Source organism: Pecten maximus, chromosome 10 (genome assembly GCF_902652985.1).
Source record: "Pecten maximus chromosome 10, xPecMax1.1, whole genome shotgun sequence".
NCBI lineage: Eukaryota > Metazoa > Mollusca > Bivalvia > Pectinida > Pectinidae > Pecten > Pecten maximus.
This window is the reverse complement of record NC_047024.1, coordinates 12723462-12748565: the sequence shown is the minus strand read 5'-3', so window position 1 is coordinate 12748565 and position 25104 is coordinate 12723462. Positions and strand designations below refer to the sequence as shown.

Genomic DNA, 25104 nt, shown 5'->3' with positions numbered 1-25104 from the left:
ATATATTTGATGATATTGACAGTAACATTTTGCAACAGACTACTGGCATATTCATGAGAATGAAGTGTGTCCTTCTGACCGACTCGTTTTTTGTTGCCATGCTTAGCTGAAATCACCTTATCAGATCAGGTTACAAATTATAGTGATGATATATTGTCTTTAAACAGCAAGAAATCGATTTACCATGTCAATTTCAATGGTACTAAGGGCTCTTTCATAACAGTCATATATTACACTGATCTCAACTACAGTATACAGTATAACTAGCAAGTACAGCTTATAGCTACACTGTACGATAAGCAGAATGATTTAAATTTCTGTAATTCGAACTTTCCATTTATAGATAGTAGCATCACTGCTGTCTTATCTATTGTGTTTATTACCACAGTTTATTCGACATTCAATGGCTTGCATAGAATATCACGATTTTCGTGACAGATGTCGTCTATTGACGGGAACATAGTCAACACGATGTTTCGAGAGCTGCAGGTTGATGGAGACCACGCCAAAGTCTTGTTTGTCATTTGCAAAACTTATTTTCATGTGCGATATAAAGTCATACGTGTTCGATGCTTGTTAACATGTCAGATGATTTCATTGTCTATACCCTGCTGTTTCATATGAGAACGCGATATTACTAGCTGGACCCGACCTAGATTTGCATCATAAAGCAGACGGCTCGAATTCTTTCGGAGTACCAGATTGCATTCTCCTTACTCTCCTTAACGCTTTCATAATCGAATACTTTCAGATAAACGTACACAACTAACTATTTCGTGAGATGGAAGTTGAAAAAAACTATGAGCAATTCTTAAAATGTATAGGACTTATTTGATGTTTGTTAATACGTATGTCTGGTGGTATCTTTTTCAAGACACTGACTGTCATTACAGGAAAGTAACATTCCTGGGATTTGACCTATACCCGAAGACGCTTTCGCTTCAGGAACGTCTTTATCTTGATATTTCTCAGGAGTCTAGGTTAAATGTTTCCCTTGTTCGTACTTGCCCTCGTTTCATAGGAGTTTACATGCCCATAATCTCTAATCAAGATTAATTGGCACTGACGTAAATTCGCATAACGGATTTCGCATCTTCATTTAGGATAAACCTCTAGGTATTTTTTACCTCTGAAAAACGTGTGTGATTTGTTTTCTATGAGAAGAGTTTACTATAAACATTTTTATGTTTCTGTATGGCCAAAGTGAATGTATAATTACAATATATACTTTTTCTTTTAAGATAATTTTATTGATCAGGAATCAAAAGTCTTTTCCTAGTCAGAAGTGCACATATGAATATGTTCATTGTAATTCGACAAGGGAGCTACCTCATTGGTTCAATGTCCATTTTCTTCATCTTAATGGTATCAAGCATAGACACGTTTACAGAATACAAGACAGATGTACACGGATGAATAATCAGTGGAAACTCTTAATAGGTTTACAGCATCATTAAAGTATTACTATATAACATGGAGCATTGCATGATCATTAAAGCAACACTACTACACGGTGTGGATGACATTAATCTTGAGTCTTTCTCCAAGTTTGATGTTTTTTCGTCCTGTTTTTATATCCATAGTCCAGTTCTGCCCCGCCCGACAGATTCACGTCTATACCAGTACAGAAGGTAGCATCAGCGGCCAGATACAGACACAGAAGTCCACTCTCCTCCATTGTACCGTATCGTCCAATCAGCTGTCAGAACAAGAAAAAAAGAGTAAAAGACCAAAAACATGACAAATTGAATTTAAGAAGAAATACGAAAATAAGGGTTAAATGTTAATTACAATTACAGGTAAATGAAAATCAACAGTAAAGAATAACTGAGAGTACCGACATCTTATTATATTGTTTTTTGTTCATCATCGGACGAACTCTTATCTAAATCTACTAGGCAATCGGCTTTTGAGGAACTAGTAAAACATTGGAAAAAAATCATAAACGGAACATTGCCGCCGCCGCCGCCGCTGCCGGAGTCGTCGGAATCGGAGGAGGAGGAGGAGGAGACTCACCTGCGCATCTTCTCCAGCCTGTTTAGACTCCGCGGGATCTGGGGCAAAACTGGCTCCCTGCTCCCACATAGGGGTCCAGACGTTACCAGGGGAAAATCTGTAACAGAGTCATTAGTCGGAAATTCCCTAGTGGTTAATATTAGGAAGTCCTGATATCCTATGATCTTTATTATACATGTACATATAAATGATATACATGTATTCTATAACCATGAAAGTATTACATTTTTTTGCTGATGACACTTCCTTAGTTAGAACGAATATTCATACCCTGCCTACACTGCTCTCCGGCAGGGTATGAAGTCCCTCCCATTGCCGATAGTGTAGCAAGCCCCGATGTGATTCACATCACAGGTGCCTGACTCGTTTTATAAAATAATAACATATAGAGTACATATAAATGAGAAAGGTTCTGAACTCCCCCAGGCTTGAAATCTGATGTATTTATTTCTAAGTACCGTAGCTTCGGTTGTTTTGGGTGGATTTTTTCGAAGTAGGACTTAAATTGAAGAGAAATGGTCAATTTTTAAAATAAGCCATAACATGTTGTTGATTTCTCGATATTAGTTTACGAAATCGGGCGTGAAACTTCAAAATCCCCTCGATTTTGTTTAGTCGGACAAGTTGACGTAACGGGGTCACCACACTTTGACTCTATTGGACATAGCTTTAAATACGAAGTCCACGGGTTAATCAAGAGGTACGCTTCATCAGATAACCGAATACAACTATTACATACACTTACTTTATGTATACGAGCACCCTATCGAAGGCCCCGGGACTTTTTATGCATACTGATAGCAGATTTTCCCCTTGAGTAGCCATGTTGTGTCAGCCGCGGTAAATTTGAAAAAGCATTCTGATTGGTTATAGAAAATGTGTTTAACCAATCAGAATGCTTTTTCAAATTTACCGCGGCTGACACAACATGGCTACTCAAGGGGAAAATCTGCTATCAGTATGCATAAAAAGTCCCGGGGCCTTCGATAGGGTGCTCGTATACATAAAGTAAGTGTATGTAATAGTTGTATTCGGTTATCTGATGAAGCGTACCTCTTGATTAACCCGTGGACTTCGTATTTAAAGCTATGTCCAATAGAGTCAAAGTGTGGTGACCCCGTTACGTCAACTTGTCCGACTAAACAAAATCGAGGGGATTTTGAAGTTTCACGCCCGATTTCGTAAACTAATATCGAGAAATCAACAACATGTTATGGCTTATTTTAAAAATTGACCATTTCTCTTCAATTTAAGTCCTACTTTGAAAAAATCCACCCTAAACAACCGAAGCTACGGTACTTAGAAATAAATACATCAGATTTCAAGCCTGGGGGAGTTCAGAACCTTTCTCATTTATATGTACTCTATATGTTATTATTTTATAAAACGAGTCAGGCACCTGTGTTCACATCGGGCAGTATTAGCAGTGGTAAAATTTTTCTCGGATAAAAAAAAACATGTAAATTGATGATTCTAGTATCTATGATGAATATTCAAGCAACAAACCTGCACATTACTTCAAATGTTTGACAATAAATAGTAAAATCCAAAACGAGCAAGACACACGGAGATATCAGTTCAAACATACCGCCATCTTTGATACAAGTGTAAAGGTCAATTTCCTTATAAGGAAATCAAAATAAATTGATGCTAATGAGGTTTCCCGCGAGATTTCAACAGAAAAACAGATTCGGAGTAATATATCTCGGTAAGGAAGGTCAATTCATTCTGAAATTATTTAATTACGCAAAGTAAGATTCGCTTTCTTCACAAGAGTTACAAAAGAGTGGTTAAATATCTCTGATTATGTATTTATTTATCGTAGTAGCTTCATCCATATATGGATCACGGGTTCCATATTTGGGTTAGAATCCTCGCGAGAGTTCTTCGAGAAGTATCATGGCGGATCACGGAGACAACTCCGAGCAGTATGATATCAGAATATGCGAATTAAAGATTTCTAGATTAGACGGTAGGCTAATACATTGCAAAATTGAATTAGAAATGTTTAATTATACGAACTATTACTCCAAAGTTAAACGATATCCGCTATTTGTAGCATTTTCGAGGTTCACTGTTTTGCTACATTACGAGCAATGGGAGGGAATCGTAGCTCTGACGACGACCATCTGTCAAAAATTATCCGTCCGTCGTCCAGAGCTACGTTATCGCAGCTATTCCTTAGTATGCTCTGTACAATCATGTTTGCCAATTAAAACAAAAATTACAACGACCTAGTTAAAATTCAAAATTAAGCAGAAAAATGGATGGTAAAATTAACTCCCTTGAAAACTTAAGTTTTGCTTATTTCAAACATTGAACGCGATCATGGCATCGATATTAAACTAAACGTAATGTCAAAAATTCGCAGACAACCATAAGCACTTAGGAGTTGTATTGTAAATGGAGTAGCAACATAGAAACTGCTTGAATTATTACAGATTTACCATCGTATGCCAGTAGGAATTCTCCATACTTAGAAAGCGGGCTAGAGCCGCTTACCAATTGTCATCCTCGGAGAAATCTGCAATAAGATCACTAACAAAATAACACCCAGTTATTTATATTCTTTGTTGCCCATTATAGTGTTACAAACTCCGTCATGCAAACAACTACTCTTGACCGAGTTTCCGACTTTAGCTTATCAACTTACCGAATTTCCCATACACTAGTCGACCTTGAAACCAGCAAGACTTAAAGATAACGCATACATGTAGTGTTACGTAACAGGTATTTAGAAAATCCTTCATAGTTGTACTTAGTCCTAAATTATCATTCTGTTGGAGAGCAGCGGAAATCTAACATACTGCATACAGGACTAAGGAATAAATGTAGTACATGTACTTGAAATGATGACTTGCTGAAAATTACAAATCTGAAGACTGCCTTTAAGTGATTGCACTTGTAATACATAAGTTTATTCCGAAAGTTTAGACCTTCTAGGACTCATCAGTGATGTTAAGGCCAGTGTTAAGGACCATCTGCAATGCGGTATTAGAACGATCTGTGTTTATAAGCACCTTTTTCATAACACGAGGTCTTGTCATTTGAACTTTCTAGGGAACTTTCCACATATCGTCGTTCCTAACGTCCACTTTATGTACCTCTGACTTGTAAAGCATTCTTTGATCTTGTCCCGTCGTAGACTTTGACTCTGTATAAGTGTATTCCTATGCACAGTATGTTTTGAGAAATGGTAAATATGTTTCTCGTCCATTTTAATAGCATTCTCGGGAGAAACTTGACGCGGTTTACGAATTCTCTTCGTTTTTAACAAGGCTGGCTGTTTTTGCGGTCATTACATTCTCCACCAGATCAACGTTTCCTTGTTTCAAGCACAGGCGCTTGCATAGAAAATGTGATTTTCAAAGGAAAAAAAAACCCCAAAAAATTGAGCTTAACAGATTACACATACCACTGTCATATCAATTTTTTTTTTTTTTTTTTTTTTGAAAATCGCATTTTCTATGCAGGCGCCTGTGGTCGATTGTAGCTGTCGACAAACGTTTGTAGTTTCTATTCACAATTTCTTCTGTGTGTATGTTGTATGCCATATTTGTCCAGAAGCGCCTCGACTCCATTGATTTACAGTCTTGGTCCTTACCGGTAAGCATCCGTCTGGACTGTCTTCCTTCATTTAACATGTCAAGGAGTGCCTTTACCATAGAGTAGTCCTTTCTTGTCTTTAAAGCGACTATCACCTTTGATTTCGCCCTCAGGAAACGAAGAGTTCGGCTTTTAAATAGCGATACACAAGCCTTTACCGGCTCTGCTGTTTTTGTAAATATTTTGCGGGTAAAAACATTGTTCACTTCGGCTTTTGTTTGTGAACATGATCATGCCCGATTTATTACGAAAAAAACCAAATCAGTCATATGGTTCAATACGGAACGAGGTCAATTACTTCCGTCGAAAAGAAAACACGAAGCTATGGCTGAAGGGTCCGTGTGGTTTACCGATTGGTTTACGATGGTAATATATGAAATAGATCAAGACCGCTCTGTTTACATTTTTTTAAAGATATCAGCCAAGAATTGTTGAAGTCATTTTAATTTTGGTAATAAATAGAAAGTGTGTGTTTTGTAACAAATCCTTGGAAATGTCAAGTTTTATGTCTTTTTCTCCTAGCGATTTTTAACATTATGATCGGTCTAAGTAATCCCAACCACAGATACTTAGAGAACACGTCTATCACAACGACTACGCAGGACTAGCCGTCATTTGTACTCTTGAACTTGACCACGATGATGAGAACTGTAGACCGGTGGTGGTCAATTCCAGTCACTAGGATCATATTTCGTGCCAATGGACGTTGGAGAGATCTTTGAAGGCTGTGCGGCTCGTGTCGTTGTAACAATTTCATAATCTTGCATTTGCTGATTACGTATTTATTTATACAATTTATCAGTCTTCATCCCCTTCAGATTCGTCTTCCAATTATTCCTCTTCGGAGTCATTTTCATTCGTCATCGTCCCACAATTCTTCTAAGACATGGAAGTTCTTTCTGAGTGCCATCTTGATCGCTTTGAGATTATCGTAACTATCGTCCACGAATCCCATGCCATCTTTCAAGACCCCGTTAACCAATCCAGTTTGTAACCGGACATATACTGATAATAATAGACCCGTACTTTTCCCGTCAATTTCATCCGCTCGTTCGCTTTCTCCTGTGCGTCGTCATCAGTCATGCCCTCATTTACGTATTTCTCATACTCTCGCCTCGATAGAAGACATTGCTTAATGGTATCGAAAGCTTCATTCACTTTGCGCTCTCTCTGTTTATTCCTCGCCAGACTCTAGATATCCGAATGTGATCCACTTTTTTTGTTTAGATTCACCTTCATCTATAGATTCTCGTTTTCTTTAAAGATATTAATTTCCCGGATACCTGGTTTTCAAGTGTCTCTGTAAATCACGTATGTCTTGGTATGTGTTGGAACACTATCCAAGAACGGTCAAAGGCCGACATATCTTCTGTCCGTAAAGGTACTGCTGGTGAGTTTCGTCTTTATTGTAGGATTGGATAAATCCAGGTGTTTCTTGGCTGCTGCTGGGGATACTTGGACAGCTGTCGGCATTAGATCGTCCAGGATGGAAAGTTTTTTTAATTATAGAGTTTATGAGTTGGTATTCCCTGGATAAATTCAACGTTCGGTAAAACCGTTGTCATGATGACGTCAGAGGTTACTATCGTTGCTATCGTTGCTATAGCCATATGATTCGCTGTTGTTATTTTTGTAAAACGTTTTTGTACTAAATCTTTACAAAGTAAGTATTTCCACGAGAAATAGGTCAAGATTCATTTTCAGTGAAAGGGTTATGAAAGGAAAGCCTGCTCCTGAGTAGCAATGCCACAAAGGGCAGTTGTCCTACGATGCAGATATAGAGTTTTCCAAGCAGAGCAACAGCAGCAGCAGTAGCAGCAGTAGCAGCAGTAGAAACAGCAGCATTTTGCTTATAAATATATTACTAATTATAGTTTAGTTAATATATGTAAAGATGGAAGTGGCACTTTGACTCATGATCATTCAATCGCGATGGGAAAAAACAATATCGTTCTTCCTTTTATTGTTACGTTTTAAAAGAACTATTTCTTACCGTCATGCAATCGATGCCGCTGCACGTATGTATAGTCATAGGTGAAAGGGCGGAGGATGGGTTGGGGTGGGGCGAGGGTGGGGATGTGTTGGGTTGGGGCGAGGGTGGGGATGGGTTGGGTTGGGGCGAGGGTGGGGATGGGTTGGGGTGGGGCGAGGGTGGGGATGGGTTGGGGTGGGGCGAGGGTGGGGATGGGTTGGGTTGGGGCGAGGGTGGGGATGGGTTGGGGTGGGACGAGGGTGGGGATGTGTGTTCGTGTGTGTGTGCGCGGTGGAGATGCCACTAGGGAGGTGATAAGGGGAGGAGCTGCGCTACAACCAGCAATTTCCTTACTTCTAGAACCCATAAAGTTTAAAAATCTAGCATTCCCTTAGGCAAATCAAAATCAATGGTGATATTTAAAAGGGGTGTAGATCATTCAATTAATTTGGGAATTGACTCAATTGACTGACGAAATGTTACTTCTTTGTATATTTTTACTCACACATTCACCCGAACTCCATGTTCGGCCTCGTCAATAGCCAGAGCCTTGGTGAAGGAGGTGATGGCTCCCTGCAATAGTTATTGTTTTATCTAATCAATCTTTTGTTGCAGTTTTACATTGATTAACGTCCAATGAACAGCAAGGGTCATTTGTGTGGTGGGTGCGTGTACTTATCGGGAGGTTGTTCATGTTTGTCTTCCTATGGTAGCGTTGTACTGATGCCGACTTAATACATGCATTGCTCCTTCACGGAAGCACTGAAGAAAATTAGTAGGACACCCTAATGGTCACACTAGCAACGGGCGAACCAGTCATTCCACTCCCTGAGCGTCAAGTAAGAAGAGGAATTGCCATCTTATAGACTCTGGTATGCCTTGGCCAGAGGTCCAGCTCTAAATCATAGGGGCAAACACTCCAATAAAGGTTAAATGTGAGGCGATGTCAAGGGAGACATTAGGAAGGAAAATAATTTTTAGGAAGAAGTGAAAATATAAGATTCAAATTTTAGTTGCTTCTTGCGATTTCTTACGTTCTATCTGCAGTCTACCTTCACTGTTCAGGTGACTCTCGCAGGAAACATAATTATGCTTGAGGAAATGTATAATGATGTTTTCATATTGCCAAGACTATTGAAATAAACCCCATGTATAGTCTATTTGCAGGACAATAGATGCAGGCGAATGAGCCCGGATAAAAGCAAACCATTGCAGTGACACAATGTGACGTATCTGCCTGGTCAATCTGGTCAGACAGGGACCTGAGTATTGGTATGTCCTCATAATACCCTCCTAGTGGTCAGACAGGGACCTGGGTATGGGGCATTCCTCATAATACCTTCATATCGGTCAGTCTGGTTAGACAGAGACCTGGGTGTGGAGTATTCCTCATAATACCTTCATATCGGTCAGTCTGGTCAGACAGGGACCTGGTTGTGGGATATTCATCATAAACATTCATACTGGCCAGTCTGGTTAAAAGGGACCTGGGTATGGGGTATTCCTCATAATACCTTTATACCGGCCAGTTTGGTCAGACAGAGACATGAGTATGGGGTATTCCTTATAATACCAACATAATGGTCAGACCGGAACATGTGTATAGGGTATTTCTCATTATACCTTCATACTATTTCTCCTGAGTACGGAGTATTTCTCAATTCTATTGCACATCAGATAAAAGTATAACGTTTACAGATACCGATATATCATAAAATTGACACAAATGTGTTAACACAAAGAACTACAAAAAGCTTAATATCAATTAATCTCCTCAATGTTATAGATTAAGCTGAAATTATACCAAAGAATATGACAAGAAAGCTAATGTCAAACTTTGTGTGTTAATGTAACCTTCTGATCATACCTATGATAGTTAAGTGTTTATAGGATAGGATTATTGGAGTAAAAAGCTAGGAAACTTTCTTTATATTTATGTTGTCATGTGGAAAATAATAAGTTAAGGAATTCCTGAAGGTTTGTTAATGAAACTGGTATCAGATATGTACCGCTAATATAGTGCTATTGGAGAGTATAAATACTCCTCACTTATGATAATAACATACAACATTTATATAGCGCATTTATTTGTAAAATTACTCAAAACATATATAATCTATGTCGACTCGAGTATTTAGATGATAATGTGTAAATAACCTCTGCAGGGGACTAAAAAACCAACATAAACACGAACACTTGTAACCCAAATCTCGGAATAGGTATATTCTTGTTACGGATCGATATTTGTCACTTTTGGTGTGGTTGTCGAGATATCATCGTGTGAGGAAATGATGTCAGTATTGGTATTCACTTCTCGAATATCTTACGTTGATAAGTATTACTACACCCGAACAATAATATCATAAAAAAAACAATGGACCTTCATCGCTCATCTGCTACAACTGCAACATCAAAGTTGATCTATGTCTGTATTTTTTGTGGATGCTAAGTTGAATACTTCTTCACTTCAATAGGCTTAACGTATTCATTTTGATAAATTCTGTAGTCCTTCAACCAAGTATGCTCGCTCCCTGCCAATATCACGAACCCAGCTCTCTTGCAGATTCAGACAAAATTTGGCATTTGACCCATGTGATCTTGAATGTGAGTAAAGGTTATTCTTTTAAGTAAACTTGTTAGTCGTTTACCCGATCATGCTAAAGTCCAATTTTCAAGACCTAGGCCTCTTGGTTATTGAGTTGTTTTAATTGTCAGGTTGACCCCGGACGGACGGCGGACGCCACACCATAGCATACGCCAACCTGCAGGTTACCTCTATACGAGATGTCATGATCTTACTTAATATTTCCACGAAAATTGTATTGATGTATTCTACGATTATGTCGAAATAACATATGTACTGTTTAAAATTTTGAAAACCTTTAAATGAGTGCAGTGACCATTGAGGAATACTGACCTTTGTGGAGACATATGGCGTGGCTCCCGGCTGACCTATCTTTCCAACTAGACTTGATGCGTTGATAATGTTTCCCTTAGTTTTCCTTAGATGTGGCAATGCAAACTGAGAAATATAAAAAGAACGATCTAGTAATGTATGCCATTGTTTAGTTACTAAAAGTATCAACGACGATACAAATGACATTGTTAATTTAGGTATATTTCGTATTTCTAGAACATTTAAACAAAATAACCAGAAAATCGAATGATACAAAACCTTGGCAAACAGGAACATGCTGATAAGATTGACATCCAGTAGACGGCGAAAATCATCAGCAGATATATCGTCTATTGGCTTGTGTCGGGGGTCTACAGAAAAAAACACATCATCATTGTTGTGTACCAGACCTACATTGCTTGACATTGTCGTATACCAGACCTACATTGTTTGACATTGTTGTGTACCAGACCTACATTGTTTGACATTGTTGTATACCAGACCTACATTGTTTGACATTGTTTTGTGTCAGACCTACATTGTTTGACATTGTTGTGTGTCAGACCTACATTGTGAGACATTGTTGTGTGTCAGACCTACATTGTGAGACATTGTTTTGTGTCAGACCTACATTGTTTGACGTTGTTGTGTGTCAGACCTACATTGTTTGACATTGTTGTGTGTCAGACCTACATTGTGAGACATTGTTGTAAACCAGACCTACATTGTTTGACATTGTTGTGTGTCAGACCTACATTGCTTGACATTGTTGTATACCAGACCTACATTGTTTGACATTGTTGTATACCAGACCTACATTGTTTGACATTGTTGTGTGTCAGACCTACATTGTTTGACATTGTTGTATACCAGACCTACATTGTTTGACATTGTTGTATACCAGACCTGCATTGTTTGACATTGTTGTATACCAGACCTACATTGTTTGACATTGTTGTATACCAGACCTACATTGCTTGACATTGTTGTATACCAGACCTACATTGTTTGACATTGTTGTGTACCAGACCTACATTGTTTGACATTGTTGTATACCAGACCTACATTGCTTGACATTGTTGTGTACCAGACCTACATTGTTTGACATTGTTGTATGCCAGACCTACATTGTTTGACATTGTTGTATACCAGACCTACATTGTTTGACATTGTTGTATACCAGACCTACATTGTTTGACATTGTTGTATACCAGACCTACATTGTTTGACATTGTTGTGTGTCAGACCTACATTGTTTGACATTGTTGTGTATGAATCAAGTTGTGATTGCGTGTTGGTACGTGTTAGACCTACGTTGTCCGGCATTATTGATGAGACAATCGATCCTTCCATATTTCTCAACTGCTTTGGCAACCACATTCTGTAAAACAAAATTAACGCACGTGTATAAATGACACCCATGACATACATACTCACCTTTTATACACAGTTACACACTCAAGTATACATCTGTCGTAGTTCCAGGATTCATCAGTAAAATAATGTTAAAATTAAACAGGGGATGTTAGCAAACCCCAATTGCAAATGAATCAATTTGTAAGTTTTTTTATTGCATCGATATCCTACTATCAATTTTAATTAGCTTCGGGTATATGTGTTCTAATTAACTAAATGTTGAATTAAGTAATCTTGTACTGCTACCAATTTGTAGCCGTTAAATACGGCGTTAAACTTTAGACAACCATTGGTTCGTTTAGGGGTTTGTACATCAATAATGTTAACGAAAACGGCATTCTGTATAGGGGTTTATCATACAAAACGGTAACTCTTAGTGATAGAGGTGGGATTAAATCTGACGAAGAGTTAAAATTACCTTGATATCGTCTTCTTTGGAAACGTCACACGTGAGAAAAAAAGTTTCTCCGGGACCTCGCTTGTTCATTTCTGCTTCTAGTTCTCTTCCTTCCTTTTCTATCACAACACAAAACAAGCCCCGGAGCAAACAAATAAAATGAGTATCATAATATGAGAAGAAGTAAATGTTCGAGGAAATACAGATTTTAGTGAATGAACTAACCTGATATTAATTTTAGTAAAATTGTGGAGTAAGGGATGTAGGGGAGTGAGTATCAAACAAAACGTTTTCTCTGGCAATGCATAAATTGATTTACACTTACCTCCCCTTGCACAAAACACCACCTTCGAGCCATGTTTCACTGAAGTAAAATAACAAATAGTTTCAGATCACGGGTCCACTAAACAGACCGTGGACACAAACAATTCAGATTACTAGCTCCCAACTCTTGGTAATACTGCAGATTGTCATAAGAAATAATAAGCCATTCATAGTAAAACGTAATACTGCAGATTGTCATAAGAAATAATAAGCCATTCATAGTAAAACGCCTTTTAAGCCCCGATCATCAAACATATCAGGTTCTACGAAAATTGGATGATTCTGTGATGATTGCTAACATTTCAACAACTTTTCACATCGCTTTGGAATTCGGAATGTGGTTTTTGATTAATTATTAATCTCTCTCCTCTTTCTTGAAATGAAAATGAAATTTTACATTTTGCTATACCAACATTATATATGTACAATTGACCATTAAGTTAAGGGACATCAATGAAAAATTGAACCAAAAGTGTTATACCTTTTGTAAAAAAAAAAAAAAACTTGTGAAACTCCTAGCAGAGTTTACGTGTGGTGCCGTATGCCATTAAACGCCACACTCACCTTAACGAGAACCGGATTAAATTTGGGTACCCCGTACTCTTACGAGTTTACCTTGCAGTTTACCTGAAGCATCGTTTACACTTGTAATCAAAGTACTGTAAGTACTGCAGCGCTAAAACTCTTTTTTTTTGCAATTTTATCAGTTGACAATATTTTACACGTTTTTTTTCTGTTGGAATTGTATCACAAACAGGATTTCCCTTATTTTTGAGCAAGTCGATATTCAGTTCTTCAATTTGTTCATTACCGTAATTTAACAGATAACACGTTTGGACCTGACCAAACTCACATGTCCATTGTATTCATTTTAGTTAGCCAAAAGCCGTTTGAAAGTGTTAACACAGTTGTTTCATTGAATATGGTTGATGTTAACTTATTGCAACACATGTTGTTGATTTCTATTACATGAACGCACAAGTCAAATGTAACTAATTTAGGGCCTTTTGATTTTGTGAAGCAGTGTCAAGGTAAAAATGAATGTCAGACGGACACTGCAACATTTTGAAGCGTTTTACACTGGTCATTATATTGAGAAGATTTAGTGAAAAGACTATTCCGACTCTCAACGCTATCAGATTAATTAAATCTTAAAGAATGAAGAAATTGGTCGGACTCTACTAAGTTTAAGGAAACCCGCCATATTCTGATTCAGTAATTGCATGGAAAGGGTAGGTGGTATATCTTATCAATAAACGGGCCACAAATCCACCGATTGCAAAAGTGGCAATCGAACATGGCCGAACTGTTAAGGCATGTCAACATGTTACTTATGTTGGAAATGATGGAAATATCTCGGACTACACATACTCCCAAACAACCTAAAATTCTACTTGCACACATGTATTAATGGCAACCCAAGATCACATATATATGGCTTGGTCGATGCGTCCATAATATTTATATCTGTTTTCAATGTCAATGCCATGAAATTGCGAAAAAAAATGGGGACGGAGTTATGAGGAAGAGTACCGGGAGCTGGCAACGATGTTTGGTGGATTTGAGGTACATTGTGTATAACTATTTGCCGAAACGGACTTGGAATTACCGAAACGGAGATAAACAAGAGATCCCAGAGGGATGTTGGCGTCCACCATTGAATGATCTTTATAGATTCCATGTCAGATTGATCTTCTCTCTATTTTCTCTTCCTCTTACTAATCTGTGTAAATTGAGAAACATCCCTCCAGTACTTTTCAAAAAAATTGGTTTGGTTTAGTTTGTTTAACGTCCTATAAACAGCAAGGGTGTGCCAGGTTTTGGAGGTAGAGGAAAGCCAGAGTACCCGGAGAAAAAACCACACCGGCCTACGATCAGTACAAAGGGAACCTACTATACTGTATATGAAATTTGAGATTTGGCGATAATGGTTGTCTGTCGGCCATGTTGTTTTCAGATTGGTCCCAAAATGCAATACGGGGGACTAAGAGGAACCTACATATGAAATTTCAGGAGGATCCCTTCTGTACTCTCTGAGAAAAAGCGATAACAAACTTCAATTGTCAAAATCTAAGATGGCTGCTTGTCGGTCATGTTTTTTTTATTGGCCCCAACATGAATTATACATAACTAGGGACCAAGGGCAACCTACATATGAAACTTCAGAAAGATCCCTTTAGCACTTTCTGAGAAATAGCGATAACAAACTTCAAATGTCAAAATCCAAGATGGCTGCCTGTCGGCCATATTGTTTTCTGACTGGTCCCAAAATGAAATATGCATACATTGTAACTAGGGACAAAGGGCAACCTACATATGAGATGGTGGGCTAAAAATCAGATGGTGGGCTAAACATTGGGTCTTAATTGGTATTAATTTCAGAGAATGGACTCAAATATATGTTTTCCATTGCACAACTGTATCTTATGTAAAATTTTAGGGGTTTATTTTTTAATCATTCGTGATTCACAGCCCGATTCCCGTCTGAGTTGAATATTAATTCAATAGTTCTATATGTTGTTGAATTAGCATAATTATTAAGACATAAATTGAAATATTAAAGACACTTGAATAAACTGTATATTATTCAATTATCAACACAAAGGTTACTGCATTGAAATCATTTGAATTTTAAGAACATCTTATGTTGATATAAATATGTTACACCATAACTTTTACGCGTTTTATAATTCCAACATCCTCATTATGCAAATTCCACATGAACTTGTATAATACAAAATAAGAATAAAAGATAATGATTTAATATATTATCCATGGTTATACATATTAAATAATATGCAAGGAATAGTGCGTGATTTGCAGTTTTGTGTGGTATTTTATATAAATTATACAAAGGCAACGCAATTACCAGTTTGTATTATTACTTTACCTTGATAAGTAAGATTATGAACTATATACAATGGAGAATTGACTACTCAGATTCAATTTCTGTATGAAATATTTATTTAATTTTTGTTGCTATTATAGCGTGTGTTATATAGATTTACTGGGCAATACCACTTTCAACATATTTCAATTATACAAATTACTCCATCCTACTCTTTAAGTCACCTAATACATTCACAGTTATGGAAGTAATTTCTACCATACATGAAGACTAATTTCTCACACCTAGGAAGATTTATAAGTTGACATCTGTGCATCTCTAACCGGCCAAGAAATGACATTTTTCCAACTCTTCCTGTGAGATTTTGTATGTTATATATTTGTGGTTTATTTATTTTTTATATTTGTTTTATTTTTAAAGACGTTTTTAATACATAAATATACATGTATAAGAACCACACACACACAAACACACATCAATTCCAATTGGTATGGTTTGCATGTCATCATAATCATAATCGTATCATACTAATCATCATCATCATACTAATCATCATCATCATCATCATCATCATAATCATCATATTCATCACCATCATAACCTCATCATCATCATAGTAATCATCATCATCATAGTAATCAACATCAAAATATCATCATCATCATCATCATCATATCATCATCATCATCATCATATTCATCACCATCATAACCTCATCATCATCATAGTTATCATTATCATCATAGTAATCATCATCCAAATCTCATCATCATCATCATCGTCATAATATCATCATCTTCATCATCATCATCATCATCATCATCATCATCATCATTGTAATCTTATCATCATGCTAATCATCATCATCATCATCATCATCATCATCATCATCATCACCACCATCATAATCTCATCATCATCATAGTAATCATCGTCATAATATCATCATCTTCATCATCATAATCATCACCATTGTAATCTTATCATCATGCTAATCATCATCATATCATCATAACCATAATCTCATCATCATCATAATCATCATCATTGTAATCTTATCATCATACTCAACATCATACTAATCATCATCATCATCATCATCATCACCATCAAATAAACAAGGAGATAAATACATAAAAAAACATACATACTCCTATACTTGTATATATATTCTGATAAACATACATTCACCCACACACACACACACATACATATTCAGTTTCCTGGTAGCCTGATCAATCCTGTCGAGGGATATTTGTGGTTTATGGTGTCACTTCGTTAATGGGGAAATCATCGAAAAAAACGCCGCAGAAGCAAAAACTCTACCTCAGGTGTGACCCCGCCGTGCAAAACAGCGAATAACAACAGTACGATGGCTGTGTCAGGTATGTCGGGTACATGTATACCGACGAGTAACCTACAGACTTCTCAGGTCTTGTCCGATGCCCACGGTTCATTGTTCAATTCTGTCCCACCCGCCTCCTACTCAGCCTCCCCCCTGCCCCCCGCCCCTGCCCCCCTGCCCCCTGCCCCCCGCCCCCCGCCCCCCCCCCCCCCCCCCCCCCCCCCCCCAGCCGTCGTCATCAACATCAATTGTGACAATGCAAATGATATTCACTAATATTAACTTGATGAACGATAGACTAGACAAATTTGAAAAAGTTATTAATGAAAAGCGTACTAAGCTTGATACCCTTGAGGATATAAACACCAAGTTCGAAACCCTTGACACCAGTATGTGTTTATTGAAGGATGAACTCGCAAATATTGTCTCTAAAGTAAAGCGACATAACGACATTCTAGTGAGGGAAGAGGCCCATCACCATGAAATAGATGATCGTGTTTCATACATAGAAACGTTGAATAGTGATCTCGAACGGGAGAACTACGAGCTCAGAGAGCAATTCCTGCGACTCCAAACCCATTCCATGAAATATAATTTGATATTTTCGGGAATCGCAGGTGAAGGCAATGTTGACGAGGAGAACACAGAGGAGGTTCTTAAAACCTTCGTCGCTCAGCAGCTGGAGGTAGCAGATGCCAGAGACATAGCGTTCCAAAATGTACACCGTCTCTTTCCGCGTCGTGATGGAAAACCGCGCAGCATTATTGCCAAATTCGTAAACCACCACGACCTTGACCGTGTGTTAAAGGCTGCTTCCGAAAAACTCCGTAACAAACCGGAATATTCCATACAGATGCAGTATCCGACGGAAATTAGTGACCGTCGGCCCGCCCTTTATCCGGTTATGAAAGAGTTTAGGCGAAAAGGGGACAGGGCCAAAATAGTGTACGATACACTATATGTGAACGATAGACCATACTACCCACCAGAACTCCCACGAAACCAGTGAGATTTCCGTCAACCTTCGGATAGTCGCCACCCCAATCAGCGTGCACCCAGAGGCAACCATTACGATCCCCCTGGATCTCACCGCGCACCCCTGGGTAACAATCGCGCACCCCCAGGCAACTACCACGCATCCAGTGGACACCCTCACGAGAATCGACGTACACACGGAATCACTGACGATCGCGCTACTCGTGCCTCCGCGCCCCAGTTTGAAAACGACTTTCCATCAGACCCCAACGCCGACACTCAGACCCATCGAGAGACTGTCCTGTAGGACAACACATCGGACACCCCAAACTTAGCTCCAGAGAAGTCTAATGGTCTTAACATTGGCTTCCTGAATGTATGTGGAATTACTTCGAAATTAATTGACCCAGAATTTCGAAGCCTAATTACAAATTACGATATTTTAATATGTGCTGAAACAAAAATTGATGAACACGATGAATTAGACCTACCAAATGGTTATGTATCCTTTTCAAAATACAGAACCAAATTCAAAAGAAAATCTGGCGGTATCACTGTTATTTTTAAGAGCCGCTTGTCAAAATATATACATTTTCATGATACAATGTGTGAATATGTTCTATGGTTTGAAATACCTAAAACTCTCTGAATTAAATGAAAGTATACTTACAGGCTGTATATATATTCCTCCTGAGAATTCTAGGTATTCCTCAGATAATGCATTTACAGAAATTGAAGACGAGTTGATAATGCTATCACAGGAAACAAAAAAAATCATGCTTGTGGGCGATTTTAACTCAAGAACTTCTGACGCCATAGATTATATCATACCAGATGAAAATTTGCATGATATCCTAGATATAGTTGATAATAACAATGTTACCGATAATATGTATTCTTTCGAGCGATTAGCTCAATATGACATCCCTGTCGCTCGATCTTCTCAAGATAAAGGACGTATAAATAATTATGGGTCAAAATTCATCGAAATGTGTAAACGGAGCTCTTTATTTATCGCGAATGGACGAGTCTCGTACGACAAATACCTCGGAAAAACTACATGTAAAGACTCCAGTGTTGTTGATTACCTTATATTGATGCCAGATTTATTCCCGTTCATAAAATATTTTGAAATAATTGATTTTAACCCATTATTTTCAGATGTGCATAATCTAATAAATTTCTCATTCGCTTTTCCGGAAAAAAAAGTTGTCCGAGATGAAGAAAGTTTTACTAATAGAGATTATGTCAGATGGGATCCCTTGAAATCGACAGATTTTACACGAGAAGTTAAAAACAACTTGCGTAGGCTGATCGATTATATCGATAACGTAGCGAATGTGATTATAGAGTTGATATACATGTACATTTATCTATATATTACACATGTTGATATAATGAAATTAATTGAGTAACGCCAGAATAATAATTTAAAAAAATGGAATAAATTGTAGTCATTATATAAGAACAACAAATTGAAATTAGATTAATTTGACTATTATTATGATTTTTCAAATTATATTATTGATGAGAAAAAAAAGAATGCAAAAGCAGATTATAATTCCGAGGAAAAAAATATAACGTAAGTTTATAGTAAGTTTGTGTTTTGTCTATGCATGTGGTGCATCTGTTTGTGTGTATCTGTTGGTATAGGGTGTGTTATAAGAGAGGGTGTGTCTGTGCGTATATGTCTGTTGGTGTATATCTATGTAAGTGGGTGTCTATGTGTGTATGTCTATCTTTCTGACTGAGAGTGTGTCTATCTGTCGGCGTGTATGAATGTCAGGGTGGGTGTCTTTTGCATGTGTGTATCAGTCTGTGTGTTGTGGTGCATCGGTGTGTATGTATGTCTCTCGACACGTGTGAGTGTCGCGGTGTGTATGTTATGTGTCTGTCTGTCTTCCTTTGTGTCTCAGTCTATATGTGAGGGTGTATGTGTGGGTTTGTTGTATTTGCGTGTGTTTGTCTGTCTACCTGTCAGTGTTTGCATCTGTGTGTATATGTCGGACTATGTGTCTATCTGTCTTTCTGTTTGTGGTATGTATAATTATTGAGTGTAAACAAGTTTAAGCTAAGCAGATATGAAAATTCGTTGTATAATAAAGTTTGTAATTTTATAGTCTGCTAAAGCAAAAAAGTCTTTGCTCTATGCTCTGAGTGCAAAAAAAACAAACTTGCATAATATTAATGTGAATTTAAATAATGTGTTACTTAGTGATATCACAAGTGATCAAGTGAATGGTCTAGTGACAGACATATGTACAGTACTAACAAATAGCGCTACAAACACGATAGGTGTGACTCACCGCCATAAAACAAAGAATAAAAATATAAATAAACCTTGGTTTAACAAAGATTGTAAACTTGCCAGAAACGCCTTTAATAAATATAAAATAAGGTACAAATTTAACAAATCAACAGAAACTAAGCTCACGATGGAGAGAATAAAAGGGAGAGAATATAGAAAACAACTAAGAAAGAACTACAAAAAATATCAAGCGAAATGCGCAAAAGAATTAAGGGAGAACTCGAAACGGAACCCAAAAGAGTTCTGGAAAACGCTTAATAATTTTTCACAAAACAAGAAAACGGAAACGAACATGCCTATAGACGTTTTACATGATTATTTTAAAAAAAACTTAACACATCTGAAGAAGAAAATAATAATGTTGTAAATGAAATTGATAACCTTGATGATAACGATAATGACATCAATAATACACTGAACCGACCAATAAACGAGCTAGAAATACAGAAAGCTATTCGATTACTAAAAAATAGCAAAGCGTCCGGCCCAGATCGTATTTTGAATGAATATTTGAAAAATTCCCCACCGGAGATGCTCCCTGTTTACTGTAAATTGTTCAATATAATATTAGACACGGGGATTATTCCGGATAGTTGGAGTGTCGGTATCATCAAACCGATATACAAAAATAAATGTAGTCCGGGAGACCCAGATAACTATAGAGCTATCACACTGATAAGTTGTCTTGGCAAATTATTGAGTGATATACAAGTCTCTGCCTTAATGAATATGAAAAACAAATTAATTTAATATCTCGAAATCAGGCAGGCTTTAGGAAAGGCCACTCAACTATAGACATACGTTTTCGTTATGCACATTCTCATATCTATATAGTATTTTAAGTGGAAAAAAATTATACTGTACCTTTATAGACTTTAAAAAGGCGTTTGATACTGAATGGAGAGCAGGCCTTTGGCAAAAGTTACATAACAGTAATGTAAATGGTAAATGTTTCAAAGTTAGTTTTAACATGTATAATAATATTAAATCATGTGTTCAATTCAATTCCAAAACGTCTGATTTCTTCCCCTGCTTAATTGGAGTCAGACAAGGGGAAAACTTATCTCCCTTTCTTTTTTCTGTATTTCTTAATGACATTGAAAGTTATTTTACCTCTTTAGGTAGTCATCCACTTGAAACTGTACGGGATAAGCTTTTTAATGAACTACATATTTTTGTTGAAATTTTTGTGCTTTTATATGCTGATGATACTGTGTTATTCTCAGAAAGTCCAGAAGGTTTGCAAAGTGCTTTAAATGTAAATAAAACAAAAGTTATGGTATTTTGTAAGAAAAAAAGCAAACAACATCATGTATTTTTATTGCAAAATGAAACTTTAGAAAATGTAGATAATTTCACTTACTTAGGAATTACGTTTAATTACAATGGCAATTTTGTCAACGCGAGACGTAGACTGATCGATCAGGCACAAAAGTCAATACATATATAAAATGTATTTTCTATATATAAAAAAATCAGGAATCCTTCTCTTCCGATAGATATACAATTAAAACTTTTTGATTCTTTAGTAGAGCCGATCCTATTGTATAGGTCAGAGGTATGGGGATTCGAAAACTTGAAAATGACTGAGCAGGTTCACCTTAAGTTTTGCAAAAGAATTCTGAAAGTGAGGTCTACTACCCCAAATTTTATGATTTATGGTGAGCTATAGGTCGTGTGCCGTTAGAAATAAATGTTAAATTAAGATTAGTATGTTTTTGGAATAGACTGCTAAGCAATGATAATAAACTAAGTAGCATTTTATTACAATTAGCCTTACAATTGCAAAATGACGCTAGTTTTTCTTTTAAATGGATTAAATGTTTACAAAATATTTTTAACGAAACTGGATTTTCTGTTATATTCGATAATAAAATACAGATGCCTGATAATTCCTACAAAGATGTTTTGAAACAACGTTTGACTGATCAGTTTATACAAAGATGGTTTTCCGACTGTGCTAACGCATCTCGTGGACAATTCTACTCTGTATTCAAAACAGAATTTTGTATAGAAAAATATTTACTAAATCTGCCAGAACATGCCAGAATACAAATAACAAAACTGCGCACTTCGAATGTTAAATTCCCAATAGAAACGGGTAGATGGTATAATATCTCTAGAGAGAATCGTTTATGTAATTTATGCGCGGAAAGTATTGGCGACGAATTTCATTACTTGTTTGTATGCAACAATATTGCTTTATCTTCCCTAAGAAACAAATATATACCTCGCTATTATTATACAAACCCAAATATCGATAAGTTAAAAGGTTTTTTTTTTATCAATATGCAACCAACAAGTTCTGACAGGTTTATCTATTTTCCTAACCAAAATGTCTCCTCTTTTGTAATTGATTCTTGTGAAAATGTTTATCTGTTCTGATTTAAATATTAAGCTATTTATATGTATACATTTATAAACATAGTGTAGATTTATAAGAACGAGTTATATGTAGGTGCGTGTGCGAGCGCGTATCTAAATTGTATAATTACACGCTCATGTATGAGAATATTATGTTTTTGAACGTATGCATTGTGTGTGTGTGTGTGTGTGTGTGTGTGTGTGTGTGTGTGTGTGTGTGTGGCTGGTGTTATTATATACACACATGTACATGTAACTGATATTACCAAATTTAACTGTCCATTCTGTCAAATGTATTTGTATGCCTCCTCATGTTACACATATCTTATGTGTCTGAGTGTTGAATAAAATCTGAAATCTGTTAACCTATATACCTCCATTTTTCACCTGCGAGATATACCCAGAATTTCTTAAGACTTTAACTAGATGTAAATCATCTTTGACTGAAGGTTTAAAGATACAGTATTATTTATCGTTTTGTATCGGATTAGAAAACTCTACTGAGCTAGATCTAGTTACACTTTTTTTTGCATTAAAACACATGTACTTGTGCAATTAATATAATAATTAGAATAAGACCATCAAATGTTAGATGGCTATAAAAATTAAAAATTTACACGGTGCAGATATGATTAAAAAGTTGTTACATTCCAATCTAAATATATAAAGGAAATTTCGGATCAATATTAAAACCTTTTTCGGTGAAGAAAGACGACAGAGTTTTTATAAGAATTTATTTAATATACTAGTATCATTCTTTTAACTCAGAACATTTTAAACATACAGTTATTACAGTCACAATATGTATATAAGTATATATACGTCTCTGTCTTTTTTTTTTTTTTTTTTTTTAATAAAAATTCATGTTTATAAGTTTCGTTTGAAAAAAAAGAGAGAGATTTTGCCGATTTTTGTGAGAGAATGGCTGCAGTTCAGTCCCAATATTCTTATGTCAATTGAAATATACTGTTTCTAAGCAAATTATCTACAGTAGGTTGTAAATAACATAATTTACTTCAGGTAAAGTTGTTAATTGGATAATTCACCTGTGACCCAATTTGGCGACAGTCGGAGTGTTTCACGGTTGGCTGACTCTTGTAATTAACCCCTTGGGGTCAATTAGTGTCACTGACCATAGCTAACCTACACTTTGGTGAATCTGTATAGGACAACACAAAAGAACTTACATGCAGCACTAGTGTTAGTCAAAATTTGAAGCGTTAAATTGACGAGCGGCTCAAATTATTTTCTGCGTCAATGCAATGATTTAAGATATTGAAATTATTATAAAATTATATTTGCAAATGAGCTACGAAAAGATAGTACTAAATCTATCTTTAGCCTACTCAGAGACCTATATACAGAGACCTATATACTAGTATATAGGTCTCTGGCCTACTGTACTACTGCTTAGCCTTACTGTTGTTTGTGTTAAAAGCGCGTTGCGTGGCCCATCTCTCAAAAGCGCTGACAGTAGCTGCGTGGTTTTAGCGCTAAAAATCTACCTAAAGTCGACAAAGCTAATTTGCGGGATGACCATAACCGGCCAGCACAAAAAAACTACAGTCTCGAGATTGTCTGTGATTACATGTGGCTAGCAATGACAGCACACGAGGACAGTATAGTGTCACTTTTGTATCTACGTAATTGGATTTCATATTAACATGTTTAATCTAAAATATCAAAATAATTGTCAAAGAATTTGAAAAACTTTGCATTAGAAAACAAAATGGTTGTTAATTGTAGATGGACCTTCAGATATAAAATACCGAAGTGTACGTAATACTATTTACACTGAGGTAGCAAGACATACCGGTACAGCAGAGACCTATATTAAATAGTATATAGGTCTCTGGGTACAGTAAAACGTCTGAAGATTTTATATGAAAGTGTTTATGCCTTACTAATGGGAGTGTTTTCAGTTTTACCATAGATCTATATATTTACCGAGCAATGCAAAGTTTAACACGTTTAGTTCACTATCAAAATGATAGGTCCGTTTAAATATTTCGCTGTCGGTAATAAATACAATTGTACCTTATTTTGTTTGAAATCGAAATAGAATCCACATCGGACAAAAAATGTGAAAGGAAGGTAAATATAAATACAGGGCTGCTTGCTGTGATATTAATCGTCGTTACTGAGCAGTGTTTGACTGCAATGCTCTGTGTTTTATAACCACTATAAATACCACACGTTCAAAGCTTTAAATAACAAAAAATTAACAAATTATACTATTGTCGTTTAAAATGCATACATTTTGTTGATTCGGTAAAACGTGGAAGTTGTTTACCTACTAAAATTAATACCCCCCCCCCCCCCCCCCCCCTTCGCTCTCTCCGTGTGTGTCTCTCTCCTCCGATACTTACCGAATACTTCAACGCAGCCCCTCCCAATGCCTTTAGATCCTCCTGTGACTAATGTCACTTTGTCCTTGTACCGTTGTACCTCCGCCATTGAGTAAGTTGAGCAGGTGGGACACCTTGTCAGTAACTTTATCGTAAACCACTTAGCCACTCGCACAGCCTGTGAATAATGATGAATAGTATGTGATAGCATTGCATAATCTTAGATTCTGGGTAAAATGCGCAGGTCTGATTGAGCGTAAAGGCAAAACGATATTTCTTTCAATATTCA

General features: G+C 36.7%; 1 protein-coding gene across 1 annotated transcript; it reads right to left on the bottom strand.

The window, feature by feature from the left end:
• Nucleotides 1-1228: 1228 nt before the first annotated feature.
• Nucleotides 1229-25016, bottom strand: LOC117335634 (17-beta-hydroxysteroid dehydrogenase 14-like). Its single transcript, XM_033895764.1, has 9 exons — nucleotides 24837-25016; nucleotides 12629-12667; nucleotides 12325-12422; nucleotides 11805-11871; nucleotides 10770-10861; nucleotides 10512-10616; nucleotides 8100-8167; nucleotides 2017-2113; nucleotides 1229-1699 (listed from the first exon to the last, which is right to left on the bottom strand). The coding sequence occupies exons 1-9, from the start codon at nucleotides 24922-24924 to the stop codon at nucleotides 1526-1528; spliced, it is 828 nt and encodes a 275-aa protein (XP_033751655.1). The 5' UTR covers nucleotides 24925-25016; the 3' UTR covers nucleotides 1229-1525.
• Between the last annotated feature and the right edge of the window lie 88 nt (nucleotides 25017-25104).

Excerpts from the sequence above, each read along its gene's own strand:
- LOC117335634 (XM_033895764.1), bottom strand. The coding sequence starts at position 24,924 with ATGGCGGAGGTACAACGGTACAAGGACAAAGTGACATTAGTCACAGGA. Across the intron at positions 11,872-12,324 it reads CCAAAGAAGACGATATCAAG|AATGTGGTTGCCAAAGCAGT; the intron begins GTAATTTTAACT and ends TTTGTTTTACAG. Across the intron at positions 10,617-10,769 it reads GCATGTTCCTGTTTGCCAAG|TTTGCATTGCCACATCTAAG; the intron begins GTTTTGTATCAT and ends TATATTTCTCAG.